We start from the raw sequence: 20338 nt of genomic DNA, 5'->3' as shown, positions 1-20338 counted from the left end.
ATTAAAGAAGCAAATCAGGAAAAAATCAGACTTACCAAAACTTTTAACTTATTTTAAAGGTTAGAGATAAATATAGAAATTAGGTTTAAAGTTTTTGTAAATATATATAGCATGATACAAAAAAATTGAAAATATAGAAAATTTAGATACAGTTCTCAGTGTCTATTGATGATAGACCATATCATTAATATGTTGCTTTACATTTGATTATTAATTCTAAAAGTGTTACCTATTATAATAACCATTGATGGAATTATTACCATTTGAACATAATAGGCCAAGATGGAATTATTACCATTTGAACATAATAGATCGGAAATAAATATTGATATTTGGTAATAAGAAAAGTCCTATATGAATTTTCCACATCGATTAAAATGTTATCTTGTCCTACGAAATTTCATTTATGAATTTTCTACCATTCAAACATACCAAATTTCGTCAAAAGTTAGGTTTGCCCTTATATTAGAAGTTTAGGTTGATTTGGCCTCTATTCAATCATACAATCACATAATTAAGTTCATTTAAGATTTTCATTCTCAATTTAATTTCTCTCTCTTTTTTTTTTTAAATAAAAAAAATCATCTCCTGATTAAATATTAGGGAAAAAAAATACAAACTGGTAAATGGGACTTTTTCCCCTCATACTGTTAAAATTTTAAACATATTCATTTTTTAAGAGAAAAAGTCTAAAATTTCTCTGTTTAGTTGAGAATGAATTAATCAAGAACCTTTTGAAGGTAGGCTTTCTAAAGTTTGGTTTCAATATATATATATATATATATATTTTTAATTATTCTTTTGAGAAGAAATTTTTTTCCAATTCAGTTAATAAATTAGGAGCCGAGGAATGAAAATGTAGTTGCATTCGACTAAATTAATGTAATTTGAAAGCCTTCACGACTGAATGTCATTAATTTTTCATAACAAAAGTCAATATTCCTTTTTTAAAAAGCTAGAAAAATATCTTGTTGATTTGGAGGAGTACAATGTTATTAATTGACCTACTTGCAATTGGTACAAGATTAACTTTAGCCTCCTATTATATCTACACGTCACGACCAAAATGTTTATTAAATCTAACTTCAGTTGAGAAAATGACATGGATAACTTAAAATGGGAAGTTTAAATGAAATTTGATCTAAAAAACAATTTTTATTTATTTAATTACTTATTATTATTTACATTTGCTTATGTCATCCCTTGTGAAATTATCAAAATCATCCCGATTCTTTCTTCCTCTTCACTCATTTCTTCTTCACTTCTTCTCGCTTGTTTTGTTTCTTTTTGACTGAGATACTTGCCAGAACGACCCTCCCCCACTTCTTGATCTTCTTTCGTTTTTTGATAAATTTTTATTAAAAAAAAAATTCCAATTCTTCATCATCGTCATCATCTTCATGGATTGTGATTCAAATCGAGACGAAAGAGCGAGAGGAAGAAGCAAGGGCAAGAATTTGAACGAACAAATTTTTTTGTAGATTTGTTGAGGAAAAGAAAATATTGAAGAAGTGAAAGGAAGAAACGAGATCCACGGTTGCTCCTCACTCTGTTGAGCATATGAGGGTTGAATTGATAATTTCGCAGCATATTTGCGCCAGCTGAATGCCAAATTTCATTTGATTTCAAACAGTGAACTAAATTTCATTTTTACTCCTAAAAAGTGATCATCTGTACAAAAATCTCATTGAAGTTCTTGTCAAAACAATTAAATAATAAAAAAAATCAAATGTCACAGAATTAACAACATTTTGCAATTGCCAAAGTGAACTTAGCTGAATGAAATTGGCATGGACTTCCTTATTAGAGGTTTGAGGCTCGATTCCCCACCCCCACACTTGTTGGTACTAAAAAAACAATATTTTGTAAATTTTGCATAGCTTAATTAGAAGGGAAATTATAAGAAATAACTTTTTCAAATTTTCATTTTTCAAAACTAGCACGCTTTTTGAAAATTTACTGAACTAGTTTTTCTCGGTCCAGTGAGACTGACCACCGAGATTTAGTTAAAAATTTTACTTTTTCTAACTTGATTGTTTTTGGGCATCTTGTGCACATCTCGGGCAATTACACCTAGATTTTACCAAAATTTCCAATAATATTTAAATCTGGTACTAAATCTTATATATTTTCAATTTTTTTTTCTTCCAAACTTGGTTGTTTTTACCAAATATTATACCAATTACTTATTAATTTTTCAAAAGTTTAACTCAAATTCTATTTTCAAGATTACATGGGTTTCTAAATTTCCAAATGAATTTACTAATTATATTTTTTTTTCAAATGATGAATGCATTTTGATTTTTAAATTTTGGAAAGGATCCACATTTTGTAAAAAAGGTAATATGTCGAAAATATATAAAATCTCATCATTAATCTACCTAAGAATTCACCTATCTTGGTGTTAATCCGTATGAGATTATATATATTTCTTTTCGAAAAATTTAATCTTTCACAAAATTTAAAAATCAAAATACGATCACTTGAAAGAAAATTATTCGGATAATTGGTAAATTGATTTGGAAATTAGATATTGGACTAAAGATTTGAAAAATTAGATAATATTTGAAAAAAAACTAAGAATCTCAATGTAATCTGTCCAAGATGACCTAAAACAATCCATAAGTTAGAAAGAAAAAAGTTAATTTTTTAAACTCGATCCAATCTTAGATAGACCAAGAAAAAAAATATTTGAACGAGTTTTCAAAAAGGATACTAATTTTATAAGATAAAAACTTCAACCAGCTATTTTTGACAATTTTCTTAATTAGAAACTAAGACATTTATACTTCTCTAAAAATTTGAAATATTTTTTAAGATTGCGAAATAATGCATGTGAAAGGACTAACTATAATCAAAACTTGAATATAGTTCAATAATTAAATATATTTTACATTCAACCATAAAAGTTAAATAATCAATTCCAAATATAACGATAAAAAATACACATAAATTTCTAGAAACTGGAACTGATCACCGTCATTAATCAATTCATTAATGAAACTTCAAAATAATAATAATAATAATAATTGCTATCATTGACTCAATTTATTAATAATTTAAAATACATACATTGTTGTTATCTAAAAGTAGAAACAAACTTTCAAAATAAGAATAATAATAATAAAAAAATAAAATAAGGACATACTTCATTGTAATTATCTTTAGAAAATCGTCTATATAAAAATATACTTTCAGAAGAGCCTGCTCTTGTATTTCTCAACAGAGAGAAAAACGAGCCTGAATTCAATTTCCTTAGAATTTTTTTTTTAAAAAAAAATCTCAATTTTTAAAATAAAAAACCAAAAAAAAAAAAAAAAAGGAAAAAAAAGGGAAAGAAATCACCGCCTTCGTTAATATTTCGTTCAAATGAAATGGTAAATATTCAAATAAGTGACGAAGAAAAACACAACTATTAAAATTTTAGACTGATAACCATTTTGATTTTGATTTTGTTTTTAAAAAAATTAAATTTATGGTATTATTTCTATTTCTAATTTTTTTTTTTATACACATAGTTTAAAAGAAAAAAATCAAAATTTGAAAACTAAAAAGAGTAGTTTACAAAAAAATTATTTTTTTTTGAAATTTGACTAAAAATTTAACCTTTATACTTAAGAAAGATGCAAATTATTGTAAGAAATGTGGTTGAAATAAATTTAATTTTCAAAAACTAAAACAAAAAAATCAAATTATTACCAAATAGGGTGGGAATGAAATTCTTCAATGTCAATTTAATGGTTTAATAACATGATAAATTCCTTTTTTTTTTTTTTCCCTTTCCTGGCTTGCGAAAGGTAAATAATTCCGAACTTATAATTTTTATTTTCTATTAAAGCAATAATTAGATGCAACCTAATGTTATATTCTCAATTGAGCTGCAAGGGTGCAGTTGCACTTAGTTTTTGTTTGTTTGTTTGTTTTTTTTTTTTTTTTTTTTTTTTTTTTTTTATAATATACAATTGACAAAAGAAATGTTACGCCAGAACTAATACCTTTATCTCCCATATTTTTATTTGTAAACAAAATGTTAAATTGTCCAATGGGTTCAATAAAATAAAATCATGATTTTTAATTAAGGTAATTACAATTGGTAACATTTTTAAGAATAATAACCAAGAATATAATACCATTTAAAAAAATTGCAAATATAGCAAAGTCTATCGGCGATAAGACTTCAATTGTTGATAGACTCCCAGGTCTAACTCTTACTAGTGTCTATTACTGATAGATTTAAATTTGGCAATATTTGCAATTTTTTTTTTTGCATTATATTATATCTACTAATATTTGGGTTTAATGTCTATATTTACAATTATCTCTTTTAATTAATTAAAAATTATTATGCAATATTGTTGTATAAACTATAAAGAAGATAAATTGGGAGTCAACCAACCAAATGTAGCTTAGGTTGTTGAACAATGGTTGATCAACATATTAGCCAAACTTATTTAAGAAAATGGCCAATTATATGTTTAATTTAATAGTTAATTTGTCCATCACTAAAATTGTAATATTGTCGAAACTTAATTCAACAGTAATAGATATGATATTTTTTTTCTAGAAATTATGTTTCTCATTTTCACACTTATTGTATTAAAAAACTACAATATTTGCAAAAGTATTTTTTTTAAAAAAAGAATGACGTAATAAAAGTCTTCTAAAAAAAATTAAAGAAAGAACGTATAGTAAAATACAACTTAATTAACAGACGTGACCTAACTTTATACAACTTTTTATTTTAGCTCAACAAAAAGTTGGTATTTAGGATGGTAGTTTGTACCATATCAAATTGGTAACTTAACTTTATACAATTACATAGCTTGAAAAAAAAGGAAAAATTATATATTTTGGATAACATATAAATAAATAAAACCAAATAATTAGATCATATTGCGGAAATTTCATTTTCACTCAAGTTTATGAAACAAATATAATTTAACTAGCTAAAACTTACTATTCACAAAATAGAAATTATTTTATTTTTATGAGATAACATCATATTTTATTTTCTCTAATTTATGAATATATATATATATATATATTTTGTTGAAGTGATTAATAAATGATATAATTAAAATATAATGATATGAAACGATTATGGTATGTTTTAATCACGCCAAAAAGGTCGGACCCCATATTCATATTCTTCCAATGCCTGACCTAACCGATTTCCTTTCAAATGGAAAGGCAAAATTTCAGACTCCAAAAATCCTCCTTCTTCTCTTCCGCCATTGATTTCTTCATGGCCTTTCGAAGGTCCTTTACGGATGTCGATTGCCGTCTCCTCTTTCTCATCCTAACTCCTCTCTCTCTCATCGTCTTTTTCTCCACCACCATCGTCCCTGAGATTCCGTTTTCCACTTTCGCGCCGCTTCGATCCTTCATCGCCGGCGCTACGTTTCAACGGCCTCGCCAATCCAATACTCCCACTCACGATTCTTCTTCCTTTGGTATTTCTCCGACTCAGCCTCCTAGAGGACCGGTGAGGAAGAAGATGAAGATCGAGTTACAGAATTCGAAAATGGCGGTGTGTTTAGTCGGCGGCGCGAGGAGGTTTGAGGTTACCGGACCGTCCGTTATGGAGAAGATTCTGAAGGAGTATCCGAACGCGGACTTGTTTTTGCACAGTCCGCTTGATCAGAACACGTTCAAGTTATCCTACTTGAAAACTGCGCCGAAAATCGCCGCCGTCAGAATCTTTGAGCCGAGACCAATTCCGGAGACTGAGTCGCAACTCCGAGTTCTCACGGCGAAGAACTCGCCCAACGGCATCCAGGTTCTTCCGTCTAACTATAAAACTCCTTTTTTCCTTTTTCGTTTTTTTAATCAGATTTTAAGTTGAAACGTTATTTTATTAGGTAGCTGTTTGGAAGAAGAATAAGGGCTCTGTTGTATCTCTAACTAACTGTTCTCCCTTTTTTTCACAATAAAACGCCTCCTTTTTTTTTTTTGCTTGTTTTATAAGCCTCAACTATTGCTTCTCTTTTAATTATTTCCTTTTCTTTTCACACCCCCCCCAAAAAAAAGAATATTTCCTTTTCTTTCTCCATCAAATAAACCAATAAAAAAGGAAAAACATCCTATACTTTTCATTTGTTTTTAAATCAATTATTAGTTTTTTCTTATGCAACAAGTCTTAAGCTCAACATGACATTCCACATATTACCAACAAAAGATATATATATATATGAAAATGGAAATTTGGCCCATTAATGTATAGGGCATTTCGATAATTTTTTTTAATTCAATGTATTTTTTAATACCTTTTAACAATTAAATTACGGGCATTCCGATAATCTTTGAAGTAAACAATGTTGGGATATTTTTTGGCCATATAGTAGGAAAAAAATGTTTTAAAATTATCTTTGGGTTAAAAGTTGAAGTGTATTTTTGAAATAAAGTAGGAATTTTAGAATATAATGTGTAATATATAATTGAAGTGGTTACAAAATTTATGATTTAATTTGTATATTGAAAAAAGTGGGGTTTCAAAAGTGTGACATTTAAGTAGATTATAGTTCAAACCAAAAAACAGTATATAACACGGTTCTCACGTTGTGACACGTGTCCGTCTAGTTTACGTTATGGCGTAGTTTTAAACAACTATATGCAAACATAGGATGGTACCCATGAAGGCGTTCTCTTTGCAGGGGCTTTTACAGTATTTCCATTTGGTAGAAGGATGCCTTACAATGATCCGCGCGTACCAACAACGCAACAACTTCACATACGATTGGGTTGTACGGACACGTGTCGACGGTTTCTGGAACGCCCCACTCCGACCCGAATACTTCATCTCCAGCCATTACGTGGTGCCGTCGGGATCCTCCTACGGCGGACTCAACGACCGCCTCGGCGTCGGAGACCTCAACACCTCCATCGTCGCTCTTTCACGCCTTGCTCTGATTTCCAAACTGGACGCCGCCGGATTCCGCCAACTGAACTCGGAAACCGCCTTCAAGGCCCAGCTAACCACGGGGGGCGTCCCATTTGTGACAATGCGTTTGCCGTTTTGTATAGTGACGGAACGACAGTACGAATTTCCTCCGAGGAGATTTGGAGTACCGGTGGCGGCGATGTCGAGTCGAGGGCCTCTGAGCGGGGCGAAGTGTAGGCCGTGTAGGGCGGCGTGTGAGGGTGAGTGCGTAGGGAAGGTTATGGATTCGTTAGAAAGAGGATGGAGTTGGACGGATTGGGAAAATGGGACAATGGGACTGTGCAATGCGAGTGGAGATTGGGAAATGGGGTGGGAGAAAATATACGAAGATATGGTTGGAACAGAAACGGCGGATGTGAGTTGGAATAATATTCAGAAGATGAAGATGAGGGAATGTAGTGAAGGTTTTAATGAAATGAAAAGACGAAGTGGGATTTGGGATTCTCCAAATGGGGAGGAGATTTGTAGGTTGGGTTTTAGAATTTAGAACTAATTAAGCACTCAAAAATGGCTTAAAAACTTAAAATCAATATGTTGATTATATAGTTTAGGATATTTTGGTTACCATGATAGACCCATAGATTTTAGATCTTTATTAGGAATTCATCATATGGAGTTTCTACCCCTTTATATATTCATTAACTAGTTGAACTACACCTATTCTTTATGGTCATTTAAAGGAAAAAAAAAATATTTATTACACGACCATTGAACCATTTGACTTAATTGATATAAATTATATGCAATTGTTTTTGTTAAGAAAAAAGATAATAGTTATGCCAAGAGCATACCTCAATTACCATCCGAGTATGTTAGAAATCACAAGGTTCAAGGTTCGTGGTCCGAATCTCTCTCCCCAAACATGAAAAAAAGATAATATTTGTAGTTTCAAAAAGAAAAATGTAAGATTTGGGAATGAGATTCATTGATTAGTTTGATTATAGCTTTTAGATAGTTTATCGGTTGGTGTGTCGTGTGATTGGGATTGCATATTACATTAGAGTTACGAAAGTTTTTTTTTTTTTTTTTTTTCTCTCTCTCTCCTGAACTTTTATTAAAATATAGATATCAAAAAAATATTTCATGTCAAATATCATAATAATGAGGATTTTTTCCCCTTATGTGTTACATTGTCTTTGGAAAATAGTTTGTTCCAATTATAATTTATCAACCAATTCTTTCAAATACATTTTCTCAAATATATACACAAATATATACCCTGAAATTCACACGCGCATTGAATGTGTGTTTTTTTTTTTTTTTTTTTTTTTTTTTTTAAAAAAAAAAATTGAAAACTAAATGTAATAATATTTTTTATTATATATAAATGATAATTATATTATTACATAAAACTTGACAAATAAATTGAGTAAACTCTTCAAAATTCTTCAAACTTTAGTTACTAATAAATAAAGATATTTATGAAAGGCTTTTCAAATATTTTGTGTTTATAGAAGAGAGAAACCACAATACACAACTTCAAATGAAAACGGGGCTAGCAAGGTGAGAAAAAGATATATAGGATGAAAAAAGTAGCAAAATCCAGAATAAAAGATAATTACGAAGTGCTAAAATAAAACATTTGATTGGTCCATGCTTTTTTTTTTTTAAAAAAAATAATTTGGCGTTGCATGTGAAATGGTATAAGTTAATGATATTAAAACAAAAATATGAGCAATAAATTTGACAAATGGTAACAAAACGTTACACTTTTATCATTAAATTATAAAGTTAAAATAACTCATTTAATTTATAAAATTAAAGGAACAATTTTTATTTTATAACTCTTCGTAAACTCATGAGAATATGAACAGAAGTTATCTTAATAAAATGATTTAGAAAAACTATTAGATCTCAAAATATATATAAATAGAAAAATCCAAAAAATATTTACATTTTATAACAAAAAATTCTAAAAGTGTTTGTACTGAAACTTTTTGCTATAAAATATAAATATTTTTTTAATATTATTTTATATTTAAAAAAACTCTTAAATATATATATATATATTAGCATTTTTGTGGGTGAAAATACATGAAATATTTTATTCTATAAGTCATTTTTCTTAAATTAAATATACTATAACACTTGAAATTCTTTCATGTATTGTAAGTAAGGGTAGCTATAATGAGCTAGTTTAGTTCATTGTGTTGAAAGTAGAGCTTTCGAGGATTAGGAGTCTCCAATTCTTCAGACTCCTATTATGAATATTGCTTTTGAGTAGTTTATATTGCTTATGGCTCGAGATGTAGCCTTATGGTTTGTTTGGGTTATTGGCGGTTTATCTTTAAAAAAAAATTGTATTGTAAGGAAATTGATAAGTTTCATAATTTATTTTAGAAAAGAACCTAAACCATTAAATTAAGAATTCAAATAATTTTAAAGTTTAAACCTATTATGAATATTATAATAATAAATAGATGCTCATTGCTTAGTGTCCCAAAGTCATGTGTCACATTTCATGTTGTCCGTGTGCCTTGTAATTATTCATGCTTGGTGTTCATGTAAGTCCACATCCTACTTGTCACTTTGCCTATAAATAGTGATATTTGGTGGATCTTAAAATTACACATGCATTGGTGAGAATTTCACTTCAAATTTCCACTAATTTTCATATTATCCAATTTTATAATCTTAGTCATTTTATGTTTTTAGTCATTTTATTTTATATTATATTTTATATATTTAATATTATAATATAAATACATTATTATATTATATTTTCTCTATATTCGTGTTCCCGTTGTACTCTTCACAACACGTTATCAGCAAGAGCTCTTATCGTTTTCCCTGCTAAAAGTAGGTATTAAAGGTATGTCAGTTTTCCCTCTTCGTTATAATTAATAAATTTAATGTTATTTTGCATATTCAATATCTATTAAATTTCTAACATAAGTACAATATTTTATGATAGTGTTGTCATCACAAATCTCATATAAAATTAGAATTTTTCGCCCTTGATATTAACGGAAATAATTATTTGTTATGGGTACTTGATACCGAAATTCACCTAGATGCTATGAACTTGGGAGACAATTAAAGAAGGAAATACGACATCTAGTTAGGACAAAGCAAAAGTTATGATTTTCCTTTGTCATCAAATCCACGAGGGATAATTAAAAATGGAGTTTCTTACAATAAAATATCCCCGTATCTTGTGGAAAAATTTAAAAGAGAGGTATGATTATAAAAAAAAACAGTTATTCTTCCTAAAGCTCATTATGAGTGGAAGCACTTGAGACTACAAGATTTAAAATCAGTAAGTGATTACAACTACGCATTATTTAAAATCAGTTCGAAATTGTTATTATGCGGAGAGAAAATTACTGATGTCGATATGTTAGAGAAAACATTTTCTACATTTCATGTCTCGAATATGCTCCTGTAGCAGCAATATTGAGAGAAAGGTTTTAAACAATATTCTGAATTATTTTCATGTCTTCTCGTGGCCGAATAAAATAACAAGTTATTGATGAAAAATCAGGAATCTTGACCAACCAAAATGACACCATTCCCTGAAGTGAATACTATGAATTTTAATAATAATCGTGGTCGAGGTCGTGGTCGGGATTGAGGTCGTAACTGTGACAGAGGAAGAAATGATTATTATTTTTGTGGTGGTTGTTTTAATCAGAACCACAGAAAACGATGATCACAAAGAAAAAGCTTCACAAGATAAGAGTTCAAAAAGTGTTGAAAATAAATACTTTCGATGTGGAATGACTGGGCATTGATCACATACCTGTCGTATGTCAAAACACTTAGTTGACCTCTATCAAGCCTCCCTGAAGGAAAAGAAAAAAAAATGTGAAAGCAACTTTTGCATACCAAGATAATAATATATTTGACCCATCCCACATGACAAATTTGGATGTGACAGACTTCTTTGAATCTCCTGAAGAGAAGATTGACACAATTGGTGGCACATCAGTGCTTCTTTTGACTTTGAGAATATCTAGACTTAATGTTGTTGTTTTCTTTTATCTATCTTCATTTTTTTTAAACTTTTGTATATTTTAAGTATTGTTTTTCTTATTGTAATTATTTCTTTTAATGAAGAAACATGAGTCATTTTCATATGTTGGGTGTTTAAAAAATGAGCAAAGAAGATTTATATCTGGCAGATAGTGCAACTACACATACAATACTTACAAATAAAAAATACTTTTACAAATTGACAATCCTGAAAGTAAAAGTAAATACAATATCAGGTTCTGCAAATTTGATTGAAGGTTTTGGAAAAGCAAATATTATTTTGCCTAGAGGAACAAAATTTACAATTGACAATGCATTGTTCTATAGTCAATCAAAGAGAAATTTTCTAAGTTTCAAAGATACGTTGCAGTGGTTATCATATTGAAACCGATAGTAAGAATAATGTGGCTATATATCATATCCACTATCTCAAATGAAAAACATGTTTTGGAAGAGTTGTCTGCTTTATCTTCTGGATTATATTATACTCATATACAAGTAATTGAAACATATGCAACAATGAACCTGAAGTTCTTAAATCCAGACATATTTACAATTTGGCATGACCGATTGGGTCATCCAGGATCTATAATGATGAGGAGAATTATTGAGAATTCAAATGGACATCCATTGAAGAGCCAGAAGATTCTTCAATCTAATGAATTATCATGTGATGCTTGCTCTCAAAGAAAATTGATAATTAGACCATCACCAGCTAAAATGGGGACTGAATCACCTGCATTTTTAGAACAAATTTATGGTGATATATGTGGACCTATTAACCCACCAAGTGAACCATTTAGATATTTTATAGTATTAATAGATGCATCCTGTAGATGGTCACAAGTGTGCTTATTATCAAGTCAAAATCTTGCATTTTCAAGATTACTTGCTCAAATAATTAAGTTAAGAGCACAATTTCTTGATTATACAATTAAAACTATTCGTCTTGATAATGCTAGTGAATTTACATCTCAAACTTTTGATAATTATTGTATGTCAATTGGGATAAGTGTTGAACATCCTATAGCTAATGTTCATACACAAAATGGTTTAGCATAATCATTTATAAAACGTTTGCAATTAATTGCAATATAATTACTTATGAGAGCTAAGCTTCCTTCATCTGCATGGGGACATGCTATTTTGCATATATCGTCATTTGTATGCATTTGGCTAGTAGCTTATCATAAGTACTCGCCACTACAATTAGCTTATGGTCATGAGCCAAATATTTTCCATCTGAGAATGTGTTGGGATTGGTGTCCTAATTCTCTCGGAGTCTCGTTGTTTGTAATGATACACATTGTTTGATGAATAAAATAGTTGTTATTTCATTCCGACATTTACTCATATCCAATAAACAAAGCTCCTTGGTTATCTTATGTAAACTTAAGCATGTATATGTGATATACAAGTGGATCATGCCTTAAGTGATAACCTAAATAGGTATGTAGTATAAGGATTAAGGTGGGATACCTGATCCTAGTGACACTACGGATACGACCCATTTTATAGAGATTTGCAAGTATTGTAAATTACTACAAATGGTAGATCCTGACCATTAATGTGGAGATATGCGAGCGGGGGTATTCTATACAAAGAGTTTGTATAAGACCGGACCACGAGATGACTAGACTCTGTACATAACGCCGTTGATACTAGATACTTACATCTCACCTAAATGACTATAGGTGACACGACCTCAATCCTGAGTGTTTTGAGAACTTCTGCCTTTGAGGGCGGTCCTTTGATTAGTATGGGTGAGAGTGGCTAGATTGCCAACTCAACATACTTACCTTTTTGGAGACTTGTGTGATTTGGGAGCTGGGAACTCAATACACGATATAGAATTCACTCATTTCCTGAAGCAAGGATAAGCAGAGAGATTGCTCCCTTAAGGGTTGATTTCGAGGCTTGAACATAGTGGCCACAACTTCTCTTTGGAAGATAGGACAGTCATAGTCCATAGTAGGACTATGACTTATGTTCATTAGAGGATTCAGTGGTACTTAAGAAGTTAGATGTAACTACAAGGGGCATAACGATTATTGGTCGAGCTGTACTTACGAGCGATCTGTGAAGGGTTGTCGCATTGCTGATTGGTTAAAATGGATACATAATATATCTAAGGTAAGGAGAGTTTAACTGTCGGTCTTTAGTAGAGTGCCTGACAGTTAAACGAATGGTAGATCCCGTGACTAAAGAGTTTAGTCAGTTATTCATATACTGTTGGAGCTTCGAGTTATAGGTCCATAAGGTCCCCTTAGTAGCTCAATGGATTCAGTTGAGGATCAATTCTTGGTGTTGATTTGAAATGTTCAAATTGACAAGAGGTAATTCGATTATATATGATATGATCGGTATGATGTATGAGATACATCTAGTGGAGGATTAATGTAAATGAGATTTACATTAAGTGCCATGGAATAGAAAAAGAGTTATGGTTTGTATGTTTCATGAGATGAAATATTAAAACTATAGGTTATAAATATAGTATGATAAGTTAGTTATCATTTATATTTATAATAATATTAGTTATTGGATAATTAATTATTTTTCTCTAACAATCAATTGAGTGGGAGGTTATTGGTGGTTTCATGATAACCATGAGTTAAAAGAAAAAATGTTTTCCTAATTTTAGTAAGAAAAGAAAAAGAAATTTTTTAGTTTTCCTCTCTCGAAATTACTCACGGAAGTTGTCAAATAAATAGGATTTACTAAGTGACAGTTTGGATAAGGTAAACGATCGTGTAGTGTTTGTAGGCAACAGACACGTACCTAAGCGATGAGCTAAACGATCGCTTAGCTTTTGCTGAATGATTGGGCATCGACCTATATGATAGGTTCTGCCATTTCCCACTTGCTTAATCGTTTGCACGATTGTTGTATCATCCGTCTTCTGCCTCAAACCAAGTCCACACAGAGTCCACCCTTTGGATTCTCACACTGAAAATACCAAGGTAGCCTTCTTGGTGGTGTCATACTCAACTCGATACCGTCGAGATTCTGTGGAGGTCGTTCGTGCTGTCGGGGTGTTCGTGACCGAGGCAATCACTGAGTTCGAGTGTGCAGTGTTCGTGCTGTGTAGCGGTCGTGTTGGACGAGCGTTCGAGGTTGCTGTGTTGTTGTGTTTGAGCGTTCGTGATCAAGGAGATTGGCGATGAGTCTACAAATTTGTGTAGCATTTCTCCTTGATCATTTGTAGTATCATGCTGTAATTTCTGTAATGAATGCATAACCGTATGTTTTTGTTTATGACTGTAATTGTAAAATTCATATATGATTGTAATTTGGAATGATCTTTCTGCTACTCATGGAAATCCTTATGTTTGATTTCCTTCATTTTTGGTGTATAGTATATGTTCCAATTGCTCCACTACAACGCACTAAGATGGGTCCTCAAAGGAGGAAAGGAATATATATTGGATATGATTCCCCATCAATTATTAAATATCTTGAACCCCTGACGGGCAAGGTATTTATTGTACGATTTGCTGATTATCATTTTAATGAGACAAAATTTTCAACATTAGAGGGAGGAATTAAGTTGGAAAAAGAAATTACACGAAATGCATCATTATTGTCTCATTTATATCCCCGTAGATCCATGTGAACTTGAAGTTTAAAAAATAATTCATTTTCAAAATATAGCAAATCAATTACCAGATGCATTTATATATGCAAAGAAAGTAACTAGGTCACATATGCTAGCTGCAAATGTTCCATTGAAAATTGATATCTCAACACAACAAGTTATCACTAATGAGTCTGGAATATGCCAGAAGCATGGTAGACTAGTGGGTTTCAAAGATAAAAATCGTCGAAAACGAAAAACAATTGATAGTGAAGAAAACTTGATTGAGGATGTAAAGTGAAGAAAACTTGGTTGAGGATGTAAAGTGAAGAAAACTTGGTTGAGGATGTAAATACCCAAGAAAAATCCAATGATTAGTGAGGAAAGTGAAATACCTAAAGATAATAATGAGATTCCAATAAACTATGTCATGTCAGGAAAAAAATGGAATCAAACTAATTTAATTATTGACAACATTTTTGCGTATAATGTTGCTCTTGATATTATATCTGAAAATGAAGACCCTGAATCAAAATCTGTTGAAGAATGTCAACATAGAAAAGATTGGCTTCAGTGGAAAGAAGCAATTGAGGCAGAATTAAACTCACTTTCAAAATGTTAGGTTTTTGGACCAGTAGTTCAAACACCAGAACGTATTAAACCTGTGGGATACAAATGAGTATTTGTGAAGAAAAAAAATAAAACTAATGAGGTCACAAGATATAAAGCAAGACTAGTTGTACAAGGTTTTTCACAAAGTCCAGGTATTTATTTTGAGGAAATGTATTCTTCGGTGGTAGATGCAATTACATTAAGATATTTAATTGGCTTGGCTGTGTATAAAAGTCTGGATATGCATCTTATGGATGTAGTCACAACATATTTATATGGATCTCTTGATAATGATATTTATATGAGAATCCCAGAAGGATTTAAGGTACCTAAAACATATACATCAAATTTCCGAGAATGATATTCAATAAAATTATAGAGGTCACTATATGGATTGAAACAATCAGGATGGATGTGGTACAATCGCCTGAGTGGATATTTATTGAAAGAAGGATATCAAAATAATCTAATACATCCGTGTGTTTTTATAAAGAAATCACAACCAGGATTTGCTATTGTAATTGTATATGTTGATGACTTGAATATAATTGGAACTCCTGAAGGTATTTCAAAGGCAATATAGAATATCTTAAGAAAGAATTTGAGATGAAAGATCTAAAAAAAAATAAAATTTTGCCTTGATTTGAAATTGGGCCTTTAGCAAATGGAATATTCATTCATCAGTCAACTTATACAGGAAAAATTTTGAAAAGATTTTATATGGAAAAAACACATCCATTAAATATTCTAATGGAAGTTCGTTCATTGGATATAAAGAAAGATATATTTCAACCTCGAGAAGATAATAAAAAACTTATTGGTTCCGAAGTACCATATCTTAGTGCAATTGGTGCACTTATGTATCTTGCTAATAATGCAAGACATATTGCATTTTTTAGTAAATTTATTAACTAGATATAGTTCTTCTCTTACAAAAAAGACATTGGAACGAAATTAAGTATATACTCTGTTATCTCCGAGGAAAAATCGATATGGATTTGTTTATTCAAATAAATCAAATTTTGATCTAGTTGATTATGTAGATTCTGGATATTTATTTGATCCACACAAAACTAGATCTCAAACAGGTTATCTGTTCACATGTGGAGGAACTGTTATATCATGACGATTGGTGAAACAGACTATAACGGCCACTTCCTCAAATTATGTTTAAATTCTTGCAATTCATGAGGCTAGTCGATAATGTGTATGGCTAAGATCAATGACTCAGCATATTCATAAAACATATGGCTTTTCTTCTAATAAAAAACTTTCAACAATATTATACGAAGACAACACAACTTACATAGCCCAATCAAAGGAGAATATATAAAGGAGATAGAACAAAGCATATTTCATCGAAGCTTTTCTACACTCATGATCTTAAAGAAAATGATGACATCACTGTACAATAAATTTATTCGAAGGATAAACTGGTAGACTTATGTACATAGGCATTACAAGCGCAACTTTTGAAAAATTGGTGCACGACGTTGGAATGCAGCGACTTAGAGATCTTAAGTGTTGTTTTCGTGAGGGGGAGTAAATATATTATATTCTTTTAGGAGTATGTATTATATGAAATATGTACTTTTCTTCCTTCACTTGGGTTTTTTCCCATTGGATTTTTCCTAGTAAGGTTTTAACGAGACATATTTCATATATATATATATGGGCATCTAAGGGAGAATATTATGAATATTATAACAATAAATAGATGTCCATTGCTTAGTGTCCCAAAGTCATCTCTCACCTTTCATGTTGTCCATGTGTCTTGTAATTATTCATATTTGGTGTCCATGTAAGTCCACATCCTACTTTCCACTTTGCCTATAAATAATGGTATTTGGTGGATCTTAAAATTACACATACATTGATGAGAATTCCACTTTAAAATTCAACTAATTTTCATATTATCCAATTTTATAATTTTAGTTATTTTATTTTATATTATATTTTATATATTTTATATTATTATATTATATTTTCTCTATATTCGTACCCGCTGTACTCCTCAAATTCAGAACAAAACCAATATTTTACCTAAACAAATTATTGGTCATATTCCATGAAAAAAGAAAAATTAAACCATTAATTATATTTTAACAGGGCTAGAGGGTTTGGAGGGTGCGTTTGTAAAAAGTAAATAAAAGTATTTCAAGCATACATAAGCTTTTAGAATTTTGAATGATAAAATAAATACATTAATAGTGTTGTAGGCTATTATGCTCTATACCACACTAAATTAATGTCGTATTTGTATTGAATTTCTTGTAATTTAATTCTATATCGATTGATTAACTTTACTGTAATAGTTTTCTTTAAAGATCAATAACAATTAATTAAAAGAAAGTACATTTAAAGGGTTCACATATTATTAGAAGAATTAAATCAGTTTTGAGAAAAATACACAAATAAAATTCCAAAAACACTCATCATTAAAATTAGAAAGAAAAAATGGTCTTTATATAGTTGTCATGGTAGAAGGTTGGAAAACTAATTAAATTTCAAAACCTATTAAATTCTATTATTAATTAGAATTAAAGTTGGTCGTATACGTTCATATTATAATTTTTTTTGAGACAATATACATTAATAATAATAATGATAATAATAACAATAATAATAATAATTAAAATAACAACTTTTCACGTTCAACTTATCACATTTTTAATTATAAAATAAGGATTGTATTAATCCACGTGACTTATAATTTTTGAAATGAAGGTATATTAACAAATAATCTTTTCATAAATGACTTATTTACAAAATTATAATGCACAATAAACTAAAAGAAATGATCTATATTTCTTAATGATCGAATACTTTTTTTTTGGGTTAATATATTTCCAAAGGAATATATAATATATATTTTAATTTAAAGAAAATAAAAAATTAGAAACAATAGCCCTACCTCCTATTAGGATGATAAGTTTTTTTTAAAAAAATAAAAATAAAAATAAAAAACAAGTCAAAAGAGTTCCATCACACAAACTTTTTAGAATAACAACAATATGTATTACAAATAAAACAATTTGAAAGTACCTATAAAATATATTGATATACCTATATAATTTTATCAAAGCATTTTTGTTTTGCAATCATGCTTAAAATTCAAACTAAAACATATAATTCTAGAAAACAATATATTCATAGAAATAAAAAAGTATTTCATTTCTAAGAAGTAAATGAAAAACGTCTTACCTTCCAACGTTTCACAAATTTTGCGTACTTTATTTATTTATTTTTTTTAATTGAGGAATTTGGATGGATAGTATTTACGTACTCGAGGGAGAAAAATAGAGAAATTGAATGATGATTGGGTAGAGAAAAACATGGAATTCAAAGAGTAGTGAGAGAGAGACTTCAATAATTAATTAAAATACAAAAAATAAAATTGAAAACAAATTTACCATAAAACCAAAAAGTGAATTGGACAACAAAGCTAAACACAAGGGCATAATGGGGAGAAAAAGTTCACACAAAAGGAAGGGATAGACTATGCAGAGGTCTTTCTCCTGTTATAAAACATACATCCATTAGGCTACTCCTCTCCCTAGTTGTTCAAAAGGATTTAGAGTTAGACCAATTGGATGTGAAGACAACATTATTACATGGATTGTTGAATAAACCATTTATATGAAACTACCTCAAGGGTATGTGAAGAAAGGAGAAGAAGACTTAATGTGTCTACTAAACAAATCAATTTATGGGCTCAAGCAGTCACCCAGGTGTTGGTATGACAGATTTGATGAGGTAATCTCTAAAATGGGATTTAAAAGAAGCTCCTATGATTGGTGTGTGTATACCAACACTAAAAGCTTTAAAGGACTAGTGTATCTACTCCTATATATAGATGATATGTTGTTGGCTGGAAGTTCTAAGGAAGTTTTAGGACAAGTCAAGACTCTTCTAAAGAAAGAGTTTGACATGAAAGACCTAGGGGAATTGATAACGAGCAGAAATGCACATTATCATAGTGCTAAGTTCTTAAACAATGTTGGATTGCGTTGATAAAACATGTTAAATTGCGTCCATCAAGTATCAATTTCATAATATTGCGGTCGCATGCATTTATCGCATAGGAACAGTTGATTTTAGTGTTTTTATGTAGAATATGCGTTGACGCAATGCAAGAATTGCGATAATAGAAAATCATTGGTTGAGCGCAATTTTTGCACAAGGCTTTGCGATGATTATGTTCGCAGACATTCACCCGAGAAGGATTGCCGCAACTTGGTCAGCGCAACATGGTAGGCGCATCTGGGTGAAAGGCTAATTAATCGCGATGGGACAGAAAGCTGACGACAATCGAATCTGAATTAAGTTGATAGCCGATAACGATCACCAGTACATTCAACTTTTTGGTGACAAATATTCGGCGCATCAGTCAGGAATTAAAGCCGTCCCATCTGAACGGTCATGAGAGAGAAGCTGCCGTTCACCTTGGATGTTCTATAAATACCAGAGGCATCCTTCAGAAAATGGGTTCACCATTCTTTAGTTCGAAGTTTCATACATCCTTGTTCATAATTTTCTTTCATTTTAAGGCGGATGCAAGAGAGGAGGTTGTGTCGATAGAGTATTCCGGTAAGCTTGGGAGAGCACCAGAAGCTTCAAGGACAGAGAGAGGGTCGATGCCTGCGAAAGCGGGAACATCTTTAGAACCGAATAGAGATTATAGTGTAAAAGCCTCGGTCAACAAGGAATTGCTACCAGGCTCTCTACCTTTAACTTCCATTGTTATTTTGTATTCCACTCATTTATTGAAATGGAATCTACTTCTCTATATCTGTTCACTCTCTGTTATTTACGCATGAGTAGCTAAATGGGTTGAGAAGCATTTAGCTAGCACAAATAGGGAATCTTCATGCTATGCGATTATCTTGTATTATATATGCTTCATTCATCCATTAGAGATACTTGGGAGGGTAGTCTAAGCACAGGATCTAGGCTTGGGAAGGTTAGATTAGAATCTAGGCTCGGGAGAGTCAGATTATAACGTATAATCAAGAGATAGGAGCTTAAGAATAAACACTATTTGTTATCAACGCATCGCATGCATCCTAGAGATAGGATATGATTGTATGCGGTCACCTTGCTTTTGTGCATTTTGCATCATCGCATAGGACAAGAGTAGAGACTTAGGGATAAGCTCTATGGACACTTTTGCATTCAACACATGCGTCCTAGACTTAGGAGCATCGCATTTGCATTGGAAAATGACTTGCAAG

General features: G+C 30.7%; 1 protein-coding gene across 1 annotated transcript; it reads left to right on the top strand.

Moving 5' to 3' along the window:
- Positions 1–5082: 5082 nt before the first annotated feature.
- Positions 5083–7642, top strand: LOC120086721 (uncharacterized). Its single transcript, XM_039043500.2, has 2 exons — positions 5083–5779; positions 6654–7642. Exons 1-2 carry the CDS (start codon positions 5183–5185, stop codon positions 7425–7427), a joined length of 1371 nt encoding a protein of 456 aa, XP_038899428.1. The 5' UTR covers positions 5083–5182; the 3' UTR covers positions 7428–7642.
- The last annotated feature ends 12696 nt before the right edge of the window (positions 7643–20338 follow it).

This window comes from Benincasa hispida, chromosome 9, assembly GCF_027475165.1.
Source record: "Benincasa hispida cultivar pf3 chromosome 9, pf3_genome.v1.1, whole genome shotgun sequence".
NCBI lineage: Eukaryota > Viridiplantae > Streptophyta > Magnoliopsida > Cucurbitales > Cucurbitaceae > Benincasa > Benincasa hispida.
This window is presented reverse-complemented; position numbering and strand designations above follow the sequence as displayed.

What these genes read in the sequence shown, in the direction of transcription:
- LOC120086721 (XM_039043500.2), top strand. Translation starts at nt 5,183, where the DNA reads ATGGAAAGGCAAAATTTCAGACTCCAAAAATCCTCCTTCTTCTCTTCC. An exon ending in ACTCGCCCAACGGCATCCAG is followed by an intron (nt 5,780 to 6,653) that starts GTTCTTCCGTCT and finishes TTCTCTTTGCAG; the next exon opens with GGGCTTTTACAGTATTTCCA.